The 22,135-nt window shown below is 33.2% G+C and overlaps 1 protein-coding gene, 2 non-coding genes and 1 pseudogene across 3 annotated transcripts; 3 read left to right on the top strand and 1 right to left on the bottom strand.

Moving 5' to 3' along the window:
• Positions 1–9,343: 9,343 nt before the first annotated feature.
• LOC121230887 (cyanidin 3-O-galactoside 2''-O-xylosyltransferase FGGT1) lies at positions 9,344–10,745 on the bottom strand. Its single transcript, XM_041116407.1, has one exon. The coding sequence runs from the start codon at positions 10,712–10,714 to the stop codon at positions 9,344–9,346; it is 1,371 nt and encodes a 456-aa protein (XP_040972341.1). The 5' UTR covers positions 10,715–10,745.
• Positions 10,746–12,744: 1,999 nt separating this feature from the next.
• Positions 12,745–18,569, top strand: LOC121230886 (apoptosis inhibitor 5-like protein API5; annotated as a pseudogene).
• A 3,174-nt stretch (positions 18,570–21,743) lies between these two features.
• On the top strand, positions 21,744–21,820 carry TRNAI-UAU (transfer RNA isoleucine (anticodon UAU)). The gene has a single exon. It is a non-coding gene; the product is annotated as a tRNA-Ile (tRNA).
• Positions 21,821–21,903: 83 nt separating this feature from the next.
• Positions 21,904–21,980, top strand: TRNAH-AUG (transfer RNA histidin (anticodon AUG)). The gene has a single exon. It is a non-coding gene; the product is annotated as a tRNA-His (tRNA).
• Positions 21,981–22,135: the final 155 nt, after the last annotated feature.

The following is a 22,135-nucleotide window of genomic DNA, read 5'->3' as shown; positions in this document are numbered from 1 at the left end:
AGCCAGCCCAAAAGTTAATTTCCCACTGCCTCATATCGATACCTTGGTAGACAACACGGCCGGATACTCACTGTTCTCTTTCATGGATGGTTTCTCCGGGTACAACCAAATTAAGATGCTTTCTGAAGACAAGGAAAAGACCACATTCATAACGATGTGGGGGACGTTTTGTTATAAAGTGATGCCTTTTGGATTGAAAAATGCGGGAGCAACATATCAGAGAGCCATGGTAGCATTATTCCATGATATGATGCATAAAGAGATAGAAGTTTATGTTGATGACATGATCGCAAAATCCAGAACAGAAAAGGAACACGTGCAAGTTCTGAGAAAACTGTTTCTGAGGTTAAGGAAGTTCCAGCTAAAACTTAACCCAGCCAAGTGTACTTTCGGGGCTAGATCAGGAAAACTGCTAGGATTCTTAGTCAGCGAAAAGGGAATTGAAATTGACCCAGACAAAGTTAATGCCATACAAGAATTACCTCCGCCAAGTACTCAAAAGAAGTTCGGGGTTTCCTAGGAAGACTGAATTACATCGCTCGATTCATTTCACAATTAACTGAGAAATGTGACCCCATATTCCGCCTTCTTAGGAAACACAATCCAGGTGTATGGGATGAGGAGTGCCAGGAAACTTTCGAAAGAGTTAAACATTACTTGTCCAACGCCCCAGTACTGGTGCCACCTTGCCCCGACAAACCACTGATACTATACTTGCAGTATTTGAGAATTCCATGGGGTGCGTGCTCGGCCAACATGATGAGTCAGGACGAAAAGAAAGAGCGATCTATTATCTCAGTAAGAAGTTCACTGAATGCGAAACGAGATATTCGCCAATTGAAAAATTATGTTGCGCATTGGTTTGGACTACTCGGAGATTGAGACAATACATGTTGTACCATACGACTTGGTTAATCTCAAAGTTAGACCCTCTGAAATACATGATGGAGTCAACTGCTCTAAACGGAAGGATGGCCCGATGGCAAATTCTACTATCTGAATTTGACATAACCTATGTGAATCAAAAGGCTGTAAAAGGGAGCGCGATAGCAGATTTTCTAGCAAGTAGAGCCCTGGACGATTATGAGCCTTTGAACTTTGACTTCCCAAATGAGGATCTGATGTATGTGGCAACTACTGAAGCGAGCACACAAGAAGGCAATACTTGGAAATTAAATTTTGACGGAGCCTCAAATGCCATGGGCAACGGGATTGGGGCAGTCTTGGTATCTCCAAACGGTGATCATTATCCTTTCACCTGTAAACTAGATTTTGATTGCACAAATAACATGGCGGAATATGAAGCATGTATCATGGGAATCCGCGCGGCTATGGAACGCAAAATCAAGGTACTTGAGGTATATGGGGATTCGGCATTGGTAATTTATCAGCTCAAAGGCGAATGGGAAACAAGAGACCCTAAGTTGATTAGTTACCGAAGGATAGTCCTAGAGCTGATTGAGGAGTTTGACGACATCACTTTTTGTTATCTCCCACGAGACGAGAATCAGATGGCCGACGCTTTAGCTACATTGGCTTCCATGATCAAAGTAAATAGACCAGAGGATGTGAAGCCTATCCAAATGAGCATTTATGATGCTCCAGCCCATTGTTGTAATATTGACGAGGAAGAAGAAAAGGACGACAACCCTTGGTATCAGGACATATTGCGATACGTGAAAAATTGTGAATACCCGAACCAAGCAACTGAGAATGACAAGAGAATGTTGAGGAGGCTGGCCAGTGGTTACGTCTTAGATGGGGAAATCCTGTACAAAAGAGGAAAAGATCAGGTGCTGTTAAGATGCGTAGACGCTGTGGAGGCCAAGCAGATCTTGGAAGAAGTCCATGATGGTATTTGTGGAACACACGCTAACGGTTTCACAATGGCCAGACAGATCATGAGATTTGGATATTATTGGTCTACCATGGAAGGAGACTGCATCAAGTATGCTAAGAAGTGCCATAAATGCCAGATTTACGGAGACAAAATTCATGTGCCTCCATCACCTCTTCACGTCATGACTTCCCCATGGCCTTTCTCCATGTGGGGCATGGACGTCATTGGGCCGATATCGCCAAAGGCTTCAAACGGACATCGTTTCATTTTTGTAGTGATTGACTACTTTACTAAGTGGGTAGAGGCTACTTCTTACGCCAACGTCACAAAGACAGCTGTCAGCAAGTTTTAAAGAAGGAAATCATATGTCGGTATGGAATGCCTGAAAGGATCATATCAGACAACGCATTAAATTTGAATAATAGCACGATAGCAGAGGTTTGTAATCAATTCAAGATCAAGCACCACAACTCATCGCCATATCGTCCGAAGATGAATGGTGCGGTGGAGGCAGCCAATAAAAATATCAAAAAGATTGTGGGGAAAATGACTGAGACCTATAGAGATTGGCATGAGAAGTTGCCATTCGCCCTCTATGCTTATCGAACGTCCGTCAGGACTTCTACCGGGGCAACACCATTCTCTTTGGTTTATGGAATGGAGGCAGTGCTACCAATTGAGGTTGAAATTCCCTCTCTCCGAGTTTTTTCAGAACTGAAGTTAGACGAAGCAGAATGGGTCCAAGCCCGATATGATCAGCTGAACTTGATTGAAGAAAGGAGGTTAAGAGCTATCCGTCATGGTCAAATGTGCCAGAAACGAATGATGCGAGCTTACAATAAGAAAGTTCGTCCTAGAAACTTCCATGAAGGGGACTTGGTACTGAAGAAGATCCTTCCCATACAAAATGACTTCAGAGGAAAGTGGATGCCAAACTGGGAGGGACCTTATGTAGTAAAAAAGGCCTTTTCAGGAGGGGCATTAATTTTAACTGGGATGGATGGCAAAAGCTTGCCCAATCCTGTGAATTCGGATTCAGTGAAGAGGTACTTTGCCTAAAAAAAAAAAAAAAAGGGGGAGAGGCCAAGGCGAAAACCCGCAAAGGGCACCTTGAGACCAAAGGGGCTTTGAATTGAAAACCCAGGAATGGGCAATTCGAATTTTCGATCAAAGTTGAGGCATAGAGTAGTTTTGTCTTCTCCGAATTAACAAGAAGGAGAGATGCTACATCTTGGGGCATCAACAAAGTCTTTTAGGATTTCTAAACACAGAGTTTGTGCAGAGGAGCTCATGCTGCGATATCTGGAGCACCTTTTTTTTTATCTTATCTTAGCAAAATTTGCTATTTGTTCATTTAGAGCTCTGCTCTCAATAAAATTCCATCTTATTCATTGTGATAATCTTTTTCATCACATCTCAGCAAAGTTTGCTATCTTGATTGATTTATTCATTTCGAGCTTTGCTCTCAGCAAAATTTTATTTTGTCCATTTTGATAATCTTTCAAGCATTTTTCCTTGAAATAACGATTAATGGATTGACAATACACATGCAGAAGGAGTTCTGCATATTACTCTGAAAGTTTCTAAATAACACGAGGACCTGAAACAGGACTGTTGTTTAGAGCTGACCAAACTTAAGGGTTAGAAGCATTGGAGGAAGAATAGTCCAAATTGCATCTATTTCTTTAGGTTTTTTGTCAAAGGTACTGGCTGAACAAGAAGACATCAGTGATAGAACCTTGATGAACAATGAGGAATGACAACCTAAGCATTAAAAATGGATCATTCTCATGACATTCTACAAATATAATACATACACATCTAGTTAGGAGCATTTGATTCATTCTGATCATGTCATCCTAAACACTAGGCATAAATAGGTCCATGAAATGGATTTTGCAGGTCATGTTCCCCAGAGAACAGATCAAAGAGACAAATCCTATACCCCTGAAGTTACAGTGGGATAGATTGAAGTCATTAAAGTAGATCTTGTCTTCATGTATTGGCGTGAAGTAGATCGAAGATATCAGATCCTATCTTCCTATATTGGTAGGAAGTGGATCGAAGATGCAGATCTTGTCTTCCCATATTGGTGGCGAAGTAGATCGAAGATATCAGATCCTATCTTCCTATATTGGTAGGAAGTGGATCGAAGATGCAGATCTTGTCTTCCCATATTGGTGGCGAAGTAGATCGAAGAAAGCAGATCTTGTCTTCATGTATTGGCGTGAAGTAGATCGAAGATATCAGATCCTATCTTCCTATATTGGTAGGAAGTAGATCGAAGGTAGCAGATCCTATCTTCCTATATTGGTAGGAAGTGGATCGAAGATGCAGATCTTGTCTTCCCATATTGGTGGCGAAGTAGATCGAAGAAAGCAGATCTTGTCTTCATGTATTGGCGTGAAGTAGATCGAAGATATCAGATCCTATCTTCCTATATTGGTAGGAAGTAGATCGAAGGTAGCAGATCCTATCTTCCTATATTGGTAGGAAGTGGATCGAAGATACAGATCTTGTCTTCCCATATTGGTGGCGAAGTAGATCGAAGAAAGCAGATCTTGTCTTCATGTATTGGCGTGAAGTAGATCGAAGATATCAGATCCTATCTTCCTATATTGGTAGGAAGTGGATCGAAGATGCAGATCTTGTCTTCCCATGTTGGTGGCGAAGTAGATCGCAGAATACAGATCTTGTCTTCCCATATTGGTGGCGAAGTAGATCGAAGAAAGCAGATCTTGTCTTCATGTATTGGCGTGAAGTAGACCAAAGATAGTAGGTCTTGTCTTCCTATATTGGTAGGAAGTGGATCCAAGATGCAGATATTGTCTTCCCATATTAATGGCGAAGTAGATCGCAGAAAACAGATCTTGTTTTCATGTATTGGCGTAAAGTAGATCAAAGATAACAGGTCCTATCTTCCTATAATGATTGGAAGTGGATCGACGACGCAAATCCCGTCTTCCCATACTGGTGGTAAAGTAGATCGAAGAAAGCAGATCGACGATGGCGGATTTTACCTCCCTGACTACAGTGGAGTACATTGAAGCCAATAACTCTATCTCCCTGCATTCAACAGTGGAATAGAGTGAAGAGCACAAGTCTTATCTCCCTAAGCAGTAGTGGAGCAGACTAAAAACACAAATCTCATCCCCATAGAGCCGTAACAGAGCAGATTGAAGCTTAGATCTTACCTTTATGAAGCTACATGGAAGTAGATCAAAGCCACAAATCACATATCTTTGAAGTTACATTGGAGTAGATCGAAGCTACAAGGCATATGTCAGAAAATGTAGTAGATTAAATCTAAAGCTACAAGATGCAGTGGATTGGAAGAAGATTATCTGAACTAGAAGAACACCAATGAAGTCAAGACCCAGCAAGACCAGGCAAAATTGGCCTTTCATTATGTCTTTGCTCCATTCCCGTTACACGACAATGAGCAAAGAGGGGCAGCTGTACAGGCCAATTTTGGGCCACCCCCAAAAACCCAATAACCAAAGCTACTTAAACCCCATACCCATCTCATCCTAAACCAAGCCTAAACCAACCTAGCCCAATCTTAAAACTACCTGAGCCCAAATTTTAAAACCCTAATAGCCCATTTGCTTAAAAGATTTCAGCAGCAACCTAGCTCCCATCTTGTCAGCCGCCGCTTCCCACCAACGGCCAACCATTGGCCACCTTGCGCACTACCACCACCACTCTCCACGCACGCGTCTGGCCCTCCATACCCTGCAAAATGAAACAAACACCAAAACAGAGCAGACGACAAGGAGCAATGGCCAGAATTTTAAAAAATTGTTGTATAGAAACGGCTATAAAGGCCAGATCCGAATGTAGAGGGGACAGATTTTTTTTACGAACGAATACACAATAGGCAATACAAAAAAAAAAGCAATATTGGAAGGTGATTTCTCCGATCTAAATCTCCTGGGCTTTCTCTTTGTGATTATTTTCTTGCTTTTTTTATTTCGAGAGTAAATAAAAGAAAAGGAGATTACACACACTACGCACACAGAATATACTCTACGCATACAATATCTGTACACACGTACAGAAAAGAGAGAAATGTGCATTTAGATCAATAGGGGTAATTTCATTTTTTTTTCTCTTCTGATTTTTTTTTCCCGTTTTTTTTTTCTCTTTATTTTCTTATTTGTTTGTTCCTTTTTATGCAACTAAAGGCCGATGAAAGCCCTAAATCTGTCATGCGAGTATAAGGGCGAGAGATCACATAATAGTGGAAATCTATTCATTTTACAAATCTATTTTTATTTTTATTTTTTCTTTAAAAAATAACATGAAATTTGAAAGCTTCATTCAAATAAAGAAGAAAGAAGGGAAAATACTTACCGAATCCTTTTAGATCTGGTCGAGTTCCTTTAACGGCAAGATTGGGCACGTCTCGCTTACTGGTAATCACCTAAAATCATGGTGGTTTGGCAGTCAAGTGGAGGAAGCCCTAAAAAATTTGATTTTAAAGGCTGGAATTTCTTTTGATCTAAAATGGGGGCTGCGTTTGGGGAAAAGAAATAGAAGAAAAGGGGTCTTAAATGACTATTTAATAAAATGGCACAGTTTTATGGAGTAAGGTCCACGAGGTGACTCATTTGACAGGCCTAATCTGCGCATTACCACTCAAAAATGGGGAATTTTCGCAACAAATCCTTCCCCTTGCGCACAGCCTTCAATTTGCGCCCCAATTTCCCTCCCTTATGTTTTAAAATTTAGCTCGCTAATTCATGCATTGCTTCACTTTGATCCACGATCCAGTTTAGTATTATGGGCCCAGGATATTTTCACTTTTAATCCTTCCCGTGTTTTAGCGTGTTCCAATTGGTCCTTCTCTTTTATATATTTCTTTTTAAAATTGCCCCTAACCCTTTTTTATTTCGATTTTCATCCCTTTTTTACTTCTCATCATTATTTTATTTTAATTTCAATATTATTTATACTAATATATTCTATTAACGTTACTATTATTATATTTTTAGTATTTTATTGTTGTTATTCTACTTAATACTAACCTGTATATGTTATGTAGTATTATTAAGGGTTTAATATCATTATTTTGTTAGTATATTTGTATATCACCTATGCATTCTTTAAATATATACATTTACGCATATATCCTAAAATTATATTACACATATTTGTTTTATATATATTTATCTACGTATATTATGTCTCTATTTTAATATATTTTACATATAGTATTTATATATAGTTCTTATACATTTCCATGTACATATTTTTATACCATCTTATGTATATATTTACCTATGTTTTTATACTCTATAATTTATATGCATTTCTTATTTTCATAACTTAAAATTATACATGCATACATATTTTTTTACATAATTGTATTTATTTCATTTATTATTATTGTTATTTGGTGTTTGTTTATTTATTCACGTACACTTGTGTTTTTTCTAAAATGTTAGTTCTATTTATTTATTTGTATGCTTTGTTTATGTAATCGTCTCGTCATTTCACTTTGCCCATTGTATTGTTGTTACTCACTTTACTTTGCTCACCTTGTCGTATTCATTATTGTTTTGTCAAGCATTGACACTAAACACCAAAAGGAAAATTTTTCTAAATAAGGCAATATTTCGCGTTTGGAAACTCGAGAAAACGTGCCCTAACGTGCTGGGTTTCGATTTCTCGTTTGACTAAATAGCCAAATATCCTCTTAAAGCTTCAAAGTATGGTTTCATTAAACTATAAGGTGATCTTGGTTTCGATGGTTTAGAGTATCGTGTCCTAACGTGCTGGATGTGATATTCCTTCGGAACAAGAGAATCTTATGTTTCAATTCATGATATCAGATTTTCTTTTAAGGATCGTATTTTTAAAAACTCTTCAAATTTTCAATTTTCGACACTAAGACACTAATTAATCAACTAGGTACCAATTTTGGGCGTATCGAGGGTGCTAATCCTTCCTCGTGCGTAACCGGCTCCCGAACTCATTTTTCTGAATTTCGTAGTCCAAAATTGTTGTTTAAATAAAATTAAATCATTTATTAAAAACAATCACTTTTTGAGGTGACCCGATCACACCTCGTCAAAAAAGGATTGGTGGCGACTCCCGTTTTCATTTTTTAAAATCCAAGTCGACCCCGTTTTCATCCAAAAATGGTGTCAACATATATTTATTTCGATTAATATAAAAAATAATAGTTCAAAAAATACATTACTAATATAAAAATATATTATATATAACATATATTTTTTATTTCGGTTAATTACCCGATTTCAAATCAAATTAATCGATAACTGAAATTTTAAAAAATCATTAACCAACCTATGATCGAACTAAATTCAACCACCGACTAATTAATTGAATTAGACTAATTCGACCGATTAATTTGGTTTTAACCAAACTATAAACACCTCTATATGTTTATATATCTTTTGCTCAAAATATCATGTAGATATTCGAGCTTGATTGATTGGTCCAATCCCTAAACAAGTTTAGTTAAGTCATAGATCAAAATCATTTCACTTATATAAACTCGATTCCGTATTTAAATATTTTATATTTTTATCATTAAAATTAAATAAAAAATTCTATTTTTCGACAAAAAAAAAATCTATTATTATTAAAATAATAATTTGAAACCTAAGATGACACATAAAAATACCAAAAACATGTTATAAAACAACATAATTAAATTTATGATAATATATGATACTTTAACACAATTAATATCAACATAATATGTAATTACTTATATCCCTTTGTTTTCTGCATTTTTATCATAGAGTATATTGCACCAAATGTCCCAAACTCTCATATTTTAAATTGGTCCTGAAACTTTACAAAGTTCTAATTACATCCCTTAATTTTGGAGGTTATATCAATCAAATCCTTCCGTTACTAAGACCGTTAATCAGGGACGAAGCCAGAAAAATTTTTTAGGGGGGGCCGGATGAAATTTTAATTTTCTATAATTTATATCTTTATAATTTGTAAAGAATTAAATCAAATTTTTATAATTTTAGGGGGGCTAAAGTACAATTTTACCTTTACTAATTTAAAATTTTTAAAAAATTTAAAGAGCCAAAAATATAATTTTACATTTTAGGGGGGTCAGGGCCATGCCAGTCCTCCTAACTACTCCTCTGCCTTTAATTTCATCATTAAGTGACACCTCAGATCTCATATGTCTTAATTTAAAAAAAAAATCTAACTGTTCAGGTAATAAAAAATACATTAATTTTTATGAATTTCATTTTAATTGGATTCTAGATTTATATATTGTCACTAAATTATATAATATAGTTTATTAATAAAATAAAATTTATTTTAATTTTATGAAATTATTTATTAATGAGGTGGTTTATGATTTTCTTTATGAAAATTTTAACATGAAATTTATTTACAATTTTACATCTAATTTGAAGATATATCATAAATTTTGAAATTAAATTTCATTATAAAATTTTATAAAGAAAAACATGTTTATTTAACGAAAATTAAAGAAAACCCTTACACCAAGTTATTCAATTTCATAACAAAATCATTGATGTAATAATTTTCAAGCCCTGGTGCTAAAAGAAACTCCTTCCATTTAGCATGGTTAGCTCTTACCTCTTTCCCTAGCTCACTATCACAATCCATTAGAGCTTTTACTGCCTTGTTAACATCGTCCTTTGTAAATAACCCATCTTTTTCACTTTTCTCAACCTCTACTCCAATTCTCAAGTCTCCAGCCATTAACCTTGCATTAATTATCTGGTCCCCAACATGGGGTACCAACACCAATTGACAATCATTCACCATAGCCTCTGCCAAAGAGCCCGAGCCACAATGAGTCACGAAACACCCCACGGAAGGGTGCCTTAGGATTAGTTGTTGTGGTACCCAACCTCCATAGATGAACCCTGTTCCATTTACTCTTTCTTGGAATCCTTCTGGTAAGGCTGACTCGATTGTTTGAGCTCCCATTGGTGCTTTCAGGGCGACTAGGAATGGTAGACCTGTTAGCTCGAGGCCTAAAACTAATTCTTGGAATTGATCCTTTTTTAGAACACATTCACTCCCGAAGGCACAAAATATCAATGTCTTGGCTTCAAAGTTGCTTAATAACCTTTCCCATCGTTCTTCTAACACCATTGTTGGTGGCTCTGGCACTACTGGACCAGCATAAAGCATTGGCTTTTCAAATTGATTTCCAATATATTCACAATAAGGCCCTTCAATCTCCTTGCATGTCTTGAAACCAATAGCATCACAATCACTAAAAGACTTTAGATGGCGCTCTGCGAATGAAATACCACTTCCATAATCCATTGTTGTCACAGCAGCTAAACCTTGAGCTTCATACATGCGTAGCTTTATACTCGAAGATGGAAAACCTTTTGGAGGCTCGAGGAGATCAAAGCTGGTTAAACCTCTTTCAATAATCTTTCTTGCAGGACTAAGAAGATAACCAATAGTTCCGGAGCTAATGATACAATAGACCACAGACTTGATGCCTAGCTTGCGAGTCAAAGTTGGCAACCAACACGTGAAATCAAAGAAAACAAAATGGGGTTTGAGTTCACGAAGGTAAGCTTCAATATCTGGTTCTGTGCAATCCATGGCAGTCATAATGAGAGGATGCAAAGGGAAAGGAACGTCATTTGTTGTTTCGGCACCAAGAGGCAAACCTTCAACATGTGGAACGATGATCGGAATGAAGGTCACGAGATCCGGATGGAGATTGAAAGCCTCAACCATGCGCAATGTTTTGGCTGGCAAGAAGAAGGAAATTTTGTGGCCATTCTCTGCTAGTTTGTTGGCCAAATGAACATACGGAGTAATATGGCCAAGGGCAAACCAAGGATACATTGCAATATGAAAGGTTTTGTCTGCCATAGATGATAGGTGTTGCTGTTAAATGGCTTTAAAAATGCAAATTATGTTAATTAGAAGATAAACTCGAATACCAAGAATGCAATCCTTGAAATCGCTTATATTATACAATTGCTTACAACTTAATATGTTGTCCTTTTCTACAACTATGCCTAAGTTGGTTTCTTGGTTACTAATGTTCAAAAACCATTATTGAAAACCGATACAAAAATATTATTCTTAGGATACATCTTTCACACTATATACGTCAACCTTACTACATTAGCATATATCGTTCCAGTTTCTAAAACAAATTCAGTACAATTCTAACCTAACATTTAAAACATAGCACGCCTAACATTTTCCATCCTAAAGTTGTTTCACGTTACAGTATTGAAAACCGATACAAAAATACTATTCTTAGGATACATCTTTCACGCTATATACGTCAACCTTACTACATTAACATATATCGTTCTAGTTTCTAAAACAAATTCAATACAATTCTAACCTAACATTTAAAACATAGCACGCCTAACATTTTCCATCTAAAGTTGTTTCACGTTACAGTATTGCTACAATATCTAATCTAACCACCACAACTGTTTTTACACTAACTACAAGTAAACGCACCGCCCATCCAAACTCATACTTAGTAATATATTGGAATGACTAGGCTCTGGGTTATTTCCAAACCAATACTCCTTTGTGTTTTCTTATAAGTATCGATACACATTTTTTAAACATTATTGTTTCTCTCTTCATATATAATATATCATATTATATATAAATAATTTCAAACTATAAGCCCATAACCTTGAACGGTAAGCTGTCATTTGTAAATTTCTTTAATGATGAAACTCAAAATAGCTTATAAAAATATCGAGTTATATATAAATAACTCTAAATTATAAGTCTCTCATGAATTTCTTTAAATGAAAAAACTCTAAAGAGCTCAGAAAAATAGTGAATGTAAAGAAATTAAAAGATTGAAATTGAACCATTATATATATGTACAAATGTCGATTGAGTCTTAGCTCGATTGATATAGATATTATTGTAAAAGCAAGAATATGCGGGTTCGAGTGTGCTTTTGTTTTTTTTTTTTGAAATTACACGTAAGAAGAAAAAAAGAAAAAGAAAAATTATAAAAAATAAATAATATTTATTCTTATGATAATATTATTTATCTTTACGAAAAATATTAAATTTACATTTAATATTAATATAAATAATATTTAAATATAAATTATTTGAAATTGTTTAAAACTAATAATAATAATAATTTTTTATTATTTAAAATAAACCCAACGTAATTTATTAATTAAAATTAAGATTTGATTTTAATTATTATTTTTTAAAATTTGGTTTTAATTTTATACTCAAACAATAATTTTTGTTATTGATGCCTTCATCTACATATTTTTTAAGGGTAAACTATATCATTTGTCCTCAAATTTTATATAAAATTACGTTTTCACAACTTAAATTTTAAAACTTACGTAATAGCTATTAACGTTATTGAATTATTACATTTTTTGCACTCATTCATTGTCTCCTATTAAAATCATGACGTGACACATTAAATTAAAGAGCTAATGACCAATTTGATCCTTGAAATATAAATAAAATATATTATTTTGATGTTTTTAAATATTATCTTAATAATTATTCTAATTTTTTTGCGAAATCTTTAAAATAAATTATAAAATAAATAAATGTATTATAAAATTAATATTATAAAAATTATATAAAAAATAATATCTTATTAAGTGGATGTACAATATGATCAAGATAAAGTTTTAATATATTTTAAATTTTAATAGTTATTAAAATTAGATCTCTACTATAAGACTCTGATAAAACATTGTAATGCTCCTTTTTAATCAGTTCCATACTAATTTTAATTCAATCCATTATCAATCTAATCGATTGTTTAAATGCTTGAACACGAGTTCAAACCATATATTAAATCCGCCCTATTTTTAAAAAAAATTATGTTTTGAGTTTAAATATCGACACCCTCTCAAATGTGATTAATTTCCAAATATCTATCACGATTTCGAAGTTCTAATTACACACTATTTCGTTTTATAAGTTTCCCGGTAGCCAAACAGAGAGAAAAGAAAAACCAGAAAAAAAACCCACTCAAAGTACCCTATATTTTCAAATTCTCTCTCTATATGTCATTTACTACAAAAATTTTCAGTTAAATTATTTTTCTCTTAATGTTAACATTGTTGAAGTTTCACTCTCTCAGTTATCCCGATCCTTAAATCCACCAAATGACTGACTCTTCCGACGAAGCCAAGCAAATCGAGAAGCTCTATGAGTTCGGCGAACGCCTCAACGAAGCTAAGGATAAGTCTCAGGTTGGCGGTCCCTTCCTTCTTTTTTTTCCCCCCTCTTTATCTCTATTCCTAGGGCTTTTTCAGTTGTAATTTGTTTAATTTCTGATACAGAATGTGAAAGATTACGAAGGAGTCATCGATGCAACGAAAACAAGCTTAAAGGCGAAACAATTAGCTGCTCAGCTAATACCTCGCTTTTTCAAGTTCTTCCCTAACTTATCCAGCCGTGCTCTCAATGCACATTTCGATTTGATTGAAGAAGAAGATTTAGCGGTTAGTTCATTTATAATCTAAGAAGTTCGAATTAGTTAGTGAGTTGCAGTAATTTTTAGTAGCTTTCTTCAATGTAATTTTAAAAACAAAAATTGTAGGTTCGAGTGCAAGCGATTCGTGGGCTTCCTTTGTTTTGTAAGGATACAAAGGAGTACATTTCTAAAATAGTAGACATTTTAGGGCAACTCCTTACTGCTGGTAAAACTATTAACTCTTTTTTAAAAATAATTTGTGGAATTACTATTTAAAAGCATGTGTTTTTGTTGTGTATTTAACATCGCCTTTGCGGCTTTGCTTTGCTTTGTTTCTTATAGATGAGATTGTGGAGCGTGATGCTGTTCATAAAGTCTTAATGTCTGTATTAAGGCAGGATGTGAAGGGTAATGTTGCATTCTTATGAAGTCTTGTTAAGTTGTTTTGTTTTGTTTACTTTTTCTTTTGGTAGTGATGAAATTTGACTAGTTATGGTTGATATTACATGTTTGAGTTCTTAGGCCAAATGTGTCTAAACTAGAGTTTGGTTATATCGATACTTTAAGTTGATAGCATTTTTATCGGTAAGGCACATTTCGTGGTGCATTTTTGTAAGTCTCCAAAATTCATGAAAGTGGCTGTTATGAGTCAGATTGTCCCTATTTCTTTTGCATTTTCAAGGGGAAAGAAGATGTTGGGTTGTCTAGGCTAGTTAATGAGCTTTGTGAATAAAAGAACTTTTGGTATCTACTTAAGGAAATACTAAGTAGGTTACAATGGTTTTCTTGATGAAGATAATCAACCACTTATGATGTAATGTCCACGTTGATTTGGCTTGAACCAATGACACAAGCTCATCATTTTTCTACTATTGTTCTTTCTGGTTTTATCCTTGTTGATTAGATTGTCTTGTGGATGCAGAGTCCTTGACAGCACTATTCAAGCACATTTGGAATGTTGAGGAACCAAGTCAAGATGACACTATTCGTGACAAGGTTTTGTGCTTTATACGAGATAAGGTTCAGACTGCTTCTTTGTTTTACCTGTTGTTGATATTCTTGTGCTTTGTTTTGTGATGATAATTGAGGGGAAATTAACCGTGTTTATAGGTTTTTCCTCTAAAAGCTGAACTCTTGAGACCCCAAGAGGAAATGGAAAGGCACATAACTGATTTAATTAAAAAGGTACTATTTTGATTTACTGCATAACCATTCATCATTGATCTGTTTTTTTTAATCTTTCCCCTGAGTTGTGACTTTGAGTAGAAGATGCAGGATTGATTTATTTAATTCCATTGCAGAGTTTAGGAGATGTAACTGGAGCTGAATTCAGAATGTTTATGGACTTTTAAAAAGTTTGAGCATATTTGGGGAGAAAGCTCCTCCTGAGCGCTTGAAGGAACTTATTGGAATAATTGAAGGGCAGGCTGATTTAGATGCACAATTTGACGTGAGTGCTTGTTTACTGAATGTTGGTTTGGAATCTTCTCTTCATGATGTTTGACTTGATTCTTTATGATGCAGAAGATGTTCCAAGTTACCTCTTTGCATAAATTAGTTTAGATGTTCATTTGAAGGAATGTGGTACCACAAAATATTCAAAGTAGATTTACTTTTACTAGTCAACATTGTCCCTTTGGTTCTCCGTAGCATTGTCATTGTTGTGAACTTACTTTGAAACTGTTCAAAATGCTTTTGGATGCAGGTCTCTGATGCAGATCATATTGATAGGTTGATATCGTGTCTGTTCATGGCTATTCCCTTTTTTGTGGTAAGGACTGCGTTTGGTATTACTGAATATCTGTTTTCCATCCATTAAATATTCTTCTGATTTATGAACTCTTTTTAGCACTCTAACCTCTAAATTATTTTACAGAGGGGTGCACCTGGCAGCAAATTTCTCAACTACTTAAACAAACAAATTATACCTGTTTTTGATAAGGTGACGTACTACTTTATGATCTCAATTACTGCAACAAATATAGTCCAAGCTCATTTTGCGTTAAAACCTGATATTATTACAGTATAGATATACCTACATTCATCCAATTAATTCCTTCTTTGTTGTTGGCACTGTTATTTCTATACTGAAGGAAAGGTGTTTATGATTGATTTTCTAGTCTTCTCTGATTATGAAGATTTGCAAGTTGGAATGGAGGTGGATGAATCTTATAAGTTTTTCTCTGAGCTCTAGAACTTGGCATTTAGTTTTTATTTTTTATTTTTCTATTTGAAGTTCTTGAATTCCTTCATATGGCTTTGCTATCTCTTAGTTGATAATAATAGCCTCTGAAATTGGGATTGATCCAATTCGATGAAATGTTTATTTCAGTTTATTTACCTTCTCATTGGTAGGACATCTGGAAGGTGTGAATTGTTAATACAAAGCTGCATATTTTGTTGTTCTGACGATATTCTAGAATGCAATAGAGTTTGCTATAAAGCTGCTCATGGGCAATATTATCAGCGGCATTTATAAAATTATTACTTTAAGATACACAAGCATCCTGTTAATGCAAATATTTGAAATGATATCTTAGAAGTTCTAGAAATTCCTCTTAAATATGATGGGGGGTCTCTTGACCAATCACATCTGAATGTTCTCTGAAAATTGAAAATTCTTCTTACTCGTTATTCTTGTGGAACTCTGTTTTGTGAAGACTCCAGCATGACCTCTATTTGCTCTACTAAGTATCTAGTACTGATAAGAGATGTATTCTAAAATATGCGTATCTTACAGCTTCCTGAGGAACGGAAGCAGGATTTGCTCAAAGCTTTAGCAGAAATTTCTCCTTACACAACACCACAGGATTCTCGCCAGGTTCTTCCTTCTGTTGTTCAGCTTTTAAAGGTATGAGTGTACATTTTCTTATCATGTTGTATTCTTGGAGTTTTTTTATTTTCTCATGCAGGTTTATATTTCTATCGACTCTATTTATAAATCTCTTTGTTTCTTTCTTTCTTTCTCAGAAGTATATGCCTCGGAGGAAGACTGGTGAAGAAACAAACTTTACCTATGTTGAATGCTTGTTGTTTTCATTTCACCATTTAGCTCACAAGGTTTTTTCTTTCTTCAATCTTTTTAAAAACAAATCTCTTTTCCTGTTGCATAATTTGTATTCTTTGATCCTTATTTGATTATTGTTGTTACATAGGCTCCTAATGCTTCAAATAGTCTTTGCGGATACAAGATTGTGACTGGTCAACCATCAGATAGACTGGGGGAGGACTTCTCAGAGTATTATAAGGACTTCATTGAGAGGTAACCTTGCATATCCTTTCACCTATGCTATAAAGTTAAAAAAAAACAAACTGATTCTTTTCTTCATATTGTATCTTGATGGAAATTGTATTTTTTAGAATAGTCATCTTTTGTTCGTCTTTATTGGTGTAAGTACAAGTCAATAAGTTGACCTTTGAAGATGAATTATTTGTTTCTTTTCATCTTCAAAATTCTTGCTAAATGAGTGTGAAAGGTGTAATATGAATAAAATCTGATGCAAGCCATTTAGGTATCACTAGATGAAGCATATTACACTGACATCTGTTAATGACATATTCCTTTGTACTTGCTTTTTGTTCCTAATTTTAACAAATCGTTGAACTGATATATATACTAACTATTCATTTGATGTAAAAAAATTCAACCGTTAAATATATGTTAATATAGATAATATTTTGGATCGTTATGATAAACATATTGAATCAACTAAAAATTTACATGTATGACGAATGTAAATGTCTTGATAAATTCAAGAGTTGGATTGTTGAAATATTAATCATATAAAAAGTTACAGAAGGGTGTAAAACCACTTTAGTTTTACACTGGTGTAAATGGATCCCTCCCCATATATATATGTTAATTCAGTGAATATTAATTGAGATGTTTACCAATCACTCCTATTTTGAAAGAAAAATACAAAATGCTACTATCTTCCCAAGGAACAAATATTTTCTTTAGGGCTACCTATGGCAGGGCTGTTAATCATTGTTAAACTTCAAAGTTGAGTTCCAGATTGAGCGCAAGCTAACCACTCAAATCAGTCTAGAATGCTCCGATGGAAAAGAAAATTTGAAATGCTCTCTAACCTTATAAACCGCAGTTGGATTGTTGTCATCATTGTTGATAATGCTTCTCGTGTATTTCTGTTCTAACTTTTTGATGAATGGTGTGATCCAGATTGAGTAGTGTCGAAGACCTAACTAGGGCCACAATTAAGAAATTAACTCAGGGAATGGCTGAGCACAATAAAGCAATGGCAGCTGCTAAATCTGATGAGGCAAAGGATAACATTGTGAGTTTATTTTAAACCCCCCTCCCAAAAAAAAAATTTATTTTTTCTTCTGCTCCCTTTTGACTTTACCCTTCATATTTTCTACTTGAAGAAAATGCTAAAGCAAAATACGACAACCGGATTGCGTACCTGCAATAACATTTTAGTTATGACAAAGGTAAAAGGGAGTGAATTTTGCCATCTAATTATATATAGCATTTGCCAGGAATGCCTAATACTCTCGGCTGCTTATCTTTTATTATTTACCTTTTCAGCCGTTACATTTGAAAACACCTGCATTTATCGGAGATAAGAGCGTCCATCTTTCTTGGAAAGAAGCCATAAAACCTTCAGCGCTGTCCACCACAACTGCAACCGGGTAAGTTACTGCTTCGATCTTTAACCATTGTTTTCCACTCATCCTTAGATTTTTCCTTCTCTCGTTCTGAAACCCAACATGGGTTGGATGAGCGGCATTAACTGTAATAAAATAAAACCGAAGTTCATACATGTCAAGTGTGCCCCCTGAAGCAAAGCAATTTATGTTGTATAATTGTTGAGCAGGGTGAAGCGACCTGCTGCCGGTAGTAGTTCCAATAATTTGGCAATAAAGAAAGGCCGTGGAGCCGGAAGCATGCAAAACCAGCTTGTTAATAGAGCATTGGAAGGCATATCTTATGGTGGGCGTGGTGGAAGAGGCAGGGGTAGGGGTTGGGGAAGACGTGGAAGAGGAAGAGGTTACCAGTAGTTTTGATGCTTGAAAGAAAGTACGTGACAGTTTACCTCAAGAATACAACCTATTCTCGTTCCAGGACGAATTTTGCTCAATACGAGATTCTGGTGAGTTTTCGATACTTCATTTTGAACTAACAACAGACATTATAGAGTATTCGAGGAACCATTGCATACTTTCTTAAAAGAATGTGTGGAAAGGCTGTATGCTTTAATGACAAACTAATTTCTTTAAAAGGATATGATAATTCAAACCTAATTATGTAGATTCAACTTACACTGTTCTTTTGCATCATTTTTACTGAAGATTCTGCTTCATTCCTGTTTAGAGTGTTAGTCGGTTTAATCGGTTTCGTATTTTGAAACTGAAGTAATTGAATTCTCATCAATGGATAGTGTGACTTGGATTATATTTGAAAATGGGTAAATTAGTCGTTGTACATCAGACCAAAGAGCAAATTGATCTTTGTTAATAATTCCAGCTATTTCTATTGTTAAAAATTGATCTTTATATGTTGTACATGTGGCACATTTATGTATTACTATTTGTTATTTTGTCAATCATGTTAGTTTTTAACGGTGCAAATAGTTTTTTTTTTTTTACAGAAAGATCAATTTGCTCTTTGAACTAATGTATAAGAATTAATTTACTCGGTTTTTGAGTGGGGAGAGTAAAATGTAATCTCATTCTTTGTACAAGGGGCTTTCATGGTATTTTTTACTTCATTATTTGCTTTCCTTTTTAAGTTTTTATCTTAAAAAAGCTTTTGGACCTATATTTAGCTATTTAGCGGATTCAATATCTGATAGATAATTTAATTAATTTAGATTCAAATTTGAGTGTTATTTAATACGGATAATAAATACATTTACGTCTTCAGATTTTGTAGATGTCTAATCTATCGTCATTAGACATGTCAATTTTGATTAAGTTCAAAACCCTGATTTGATCCTTCCCGAATTTCACCTAACTCATGTTAATTTGCAATTGTGATTTTTTTATTGTCATAAAATATGTGATTTCAACTTTATATCATATGATCTCAATATCAATTTGTAAATACAATAAATATTGGTAAAAAAGCATCTCTATTTTCTTTCGATATCGACTAAATTAGTTTCTTTAAAAAAATTAAATTTTTCAATTTTGAAAGTGAACAATTAAAGACGATTTGTTTTGATATTAATGTTTTCCGTCAGTTATATGTAATTTGATTATTATAATAATAAATTTAGCTTTTAAAATTTAAACATTTTATGTTAGGCCTCGATTTAAAATTAGTCTGTAGCATTTGTGTAAATGTTTAAGTAAAATTTATTGAATTTTTTAAAATTAAAACCAAATTGACAAAACATATAAATATTAAGAGTTAAATTTATTGTTAAATCAATTAAAATATGTAAAATTGATAAAAGACATTAAAACTATGATTAATTATCTTTAGTTCACTTTTAAAATTTATAAAATTTAAATTGCTCTGATTTTTTTAGAGAAATAAATTTACTCAATTTTAAAATTGAAAGACAAAAATTTTTTTTACAATAAATATTTAATTAAAAATATATATTAACTTTTTATTTCAAGTAAAATAATACGTTTGAAAAAAAAAACATAAAAGGCTTTCGTTGAAAAGTTGCCAAAATCTTTCAAGTAAATTCTCAATCAACAATTTCGTATTCCCATATTATCACGGCTTGTACACTTCTCTTCGTCACTTATACTAATGTCTTGACTTTTGACTACTTAAAATCATTTTTATCGGATACTCGCTTAACTTAAAAACCTTTTGAAAATTTGAAAAATTTAAGTAAAAATATTAAACTCAAAAATAAATTTAAATAAAAATATTAAATTTGTCTAAAATATAGGTTGGATTTAAATTTATATAATTTATAACGTAAAAAATTAAATCTATAATTATATATAATATTATAACGTAAACGCTAAAAAATGTTAAGTTACCTAACTATTTGATTCACTATCATTTGTAGAATTTTTTAAACATCACAAGCGGGTTGAATATATGACAAGTGTCACATATATTTATATTTTTTATGTTTTACTTTTTAATTTACTCTATAAAACACATATCACTTCCTAAACTCGTAAACTCCACAGGTGATGTATGAGATAATTTTCATAAAATTGTAATAAAAGAACGGTGAATATTTTGGTAAATTGATTTTTTTATTCTACAAGCAGCTTTAAAAACTTTGTTTATTTTTTTTAAATATTTACTATACACCTATAGGATACTTGTCAACTCTTGACTTTGCTTGTGGAGTCTAAAAACATTATTTACTATGTATTAAATAATTTCCTATAAAATAAAGGGTTAGTATATAGTATGCCGACAGTGTACTTTTTTTTATTCGACAAGCAATATTAAAAAAAAATTGTCATTTGTCTCTTTTTTTTGAAATATTTATTTTTTAAAAATTTTATTATACCCCGATAAGACACTGGTCAACCCTTGTCCTTGCTTGTAGAGTCTAAAAACTCTACTGGCAGTGTACCAAATAATTTTCCTAAAGAAATTATAATTATTAAATTGAAAATTAAAAATTTTAAAAAATGATATGGGTGAGACTAAAACGGGATTGGTTATCCTTTTATATCATAAACAAGCTCGGGTAAAATTTTAAACTCATATTTTAAGCCAATCTTAAATAAACATAAAGTGTATTAATACCATGCTTAAGTCTACCCGACCCATAAACACCTCTTATATTGTCAATGATGTTTTCGGGTTTCAATAGTTGAAGTTCGAGTCCTAATAGGTGTGAGTTTTTTTTTAGATTATTTTGGATTTAATTCCATTATATGTAGTTTTATTTAGAGTTATTTTGGTCTAAGTCCGAATATATTCCGAGTTTTCAATCCGATGTGCTTTGTTTAAGTTTATTTTAATTCTAGTTGATCGGGTATGTATTATTTGTGATCTAGAGTGTGTTTATTTTGTGAAAAGTAACTCGTGAAAAATGTTTCCTGCATTTTTTTGTTTGTTTCATGCAAAATAACTTGGCCAATAAAATGACATATTTGTTAATGGAAATAAGCTCATATTTTTAGAAATGACTTTCCGTTTTAAAAAACGTAAATTATTCTCTAAAAAACTTCTTATAAATAACTTATTTTTTATACAATTATTAACTTGAATAAAGTCAAATATTATTATATAAAATAATAATTTTTTTATTTTTAAAAACATTAAAATATTAATTTTGAATATTATAATTTTCTATAATATTAAACATATATATTTATATTCAGTTATATAATAAATTAATGATATAATTAACATTATTTATTATTTTAACGAAATTATTTTAATATTAAAATTTAAAGATTTAAAGAAATGGTAAAAAATTTAATATTTTAAAAGGCCAAAACAAAATTTAATATTTAAAACATAAAAAATTTAAATTTAAATTTGTATTTTGAAAAAGTGGTCCCCGTAGCTCAGTTGGTTAGAGCGTTGGTCTTATGAGCCGAAGGTCCGCGGGGTTCGAGCCCCGCTGGGACCACTTCGTATTTTGCTTCATAATCTTAAATCTTTATTAGCTTATAAGACACGCATAAAACCATTAAATTAAACGCTTTGTTCAAAGGTCCCGTAAGCTCAGTTGGTTAGAGCGTTTGGTCTTATGAAGCCGAAGGTCGCGGGTTCGAGCCCCGCCGGGACCAAATTTAAATAATTTATGTACCTGCAATAATATTCATAGTTTTTTAGGTTTAAAAACTTTTGGAATAAAAATACTTTGGTTTATTATATGGACCGGTTAAAATATTTAGGTCCGGCTTAATTTAATTTTCAATATTTATAATAATTTTATTATTTT

The sequence above is a fragment of the Gossypium hirsutum genome, chromosome A06, assembly GCF_007990345.1.
Source record: "Gossypium hirsutum isolate 1008001.06 chromosome A06, Gossypium_hirsutum_v2.1, whole genome shotgun sequence".
Lineage (NCBI taxonomy): Eukaryota > Viridiplantae > Streptophyta > Magnoliopsida > Malvales > Malvaceae > Gossypium > Gossypium hirsutum.
The sequence above is the reverse complement of the archived record's forward strand: the minus strand, read 5'-3'. Positions and strand labels throughout refer to the sequence as shown.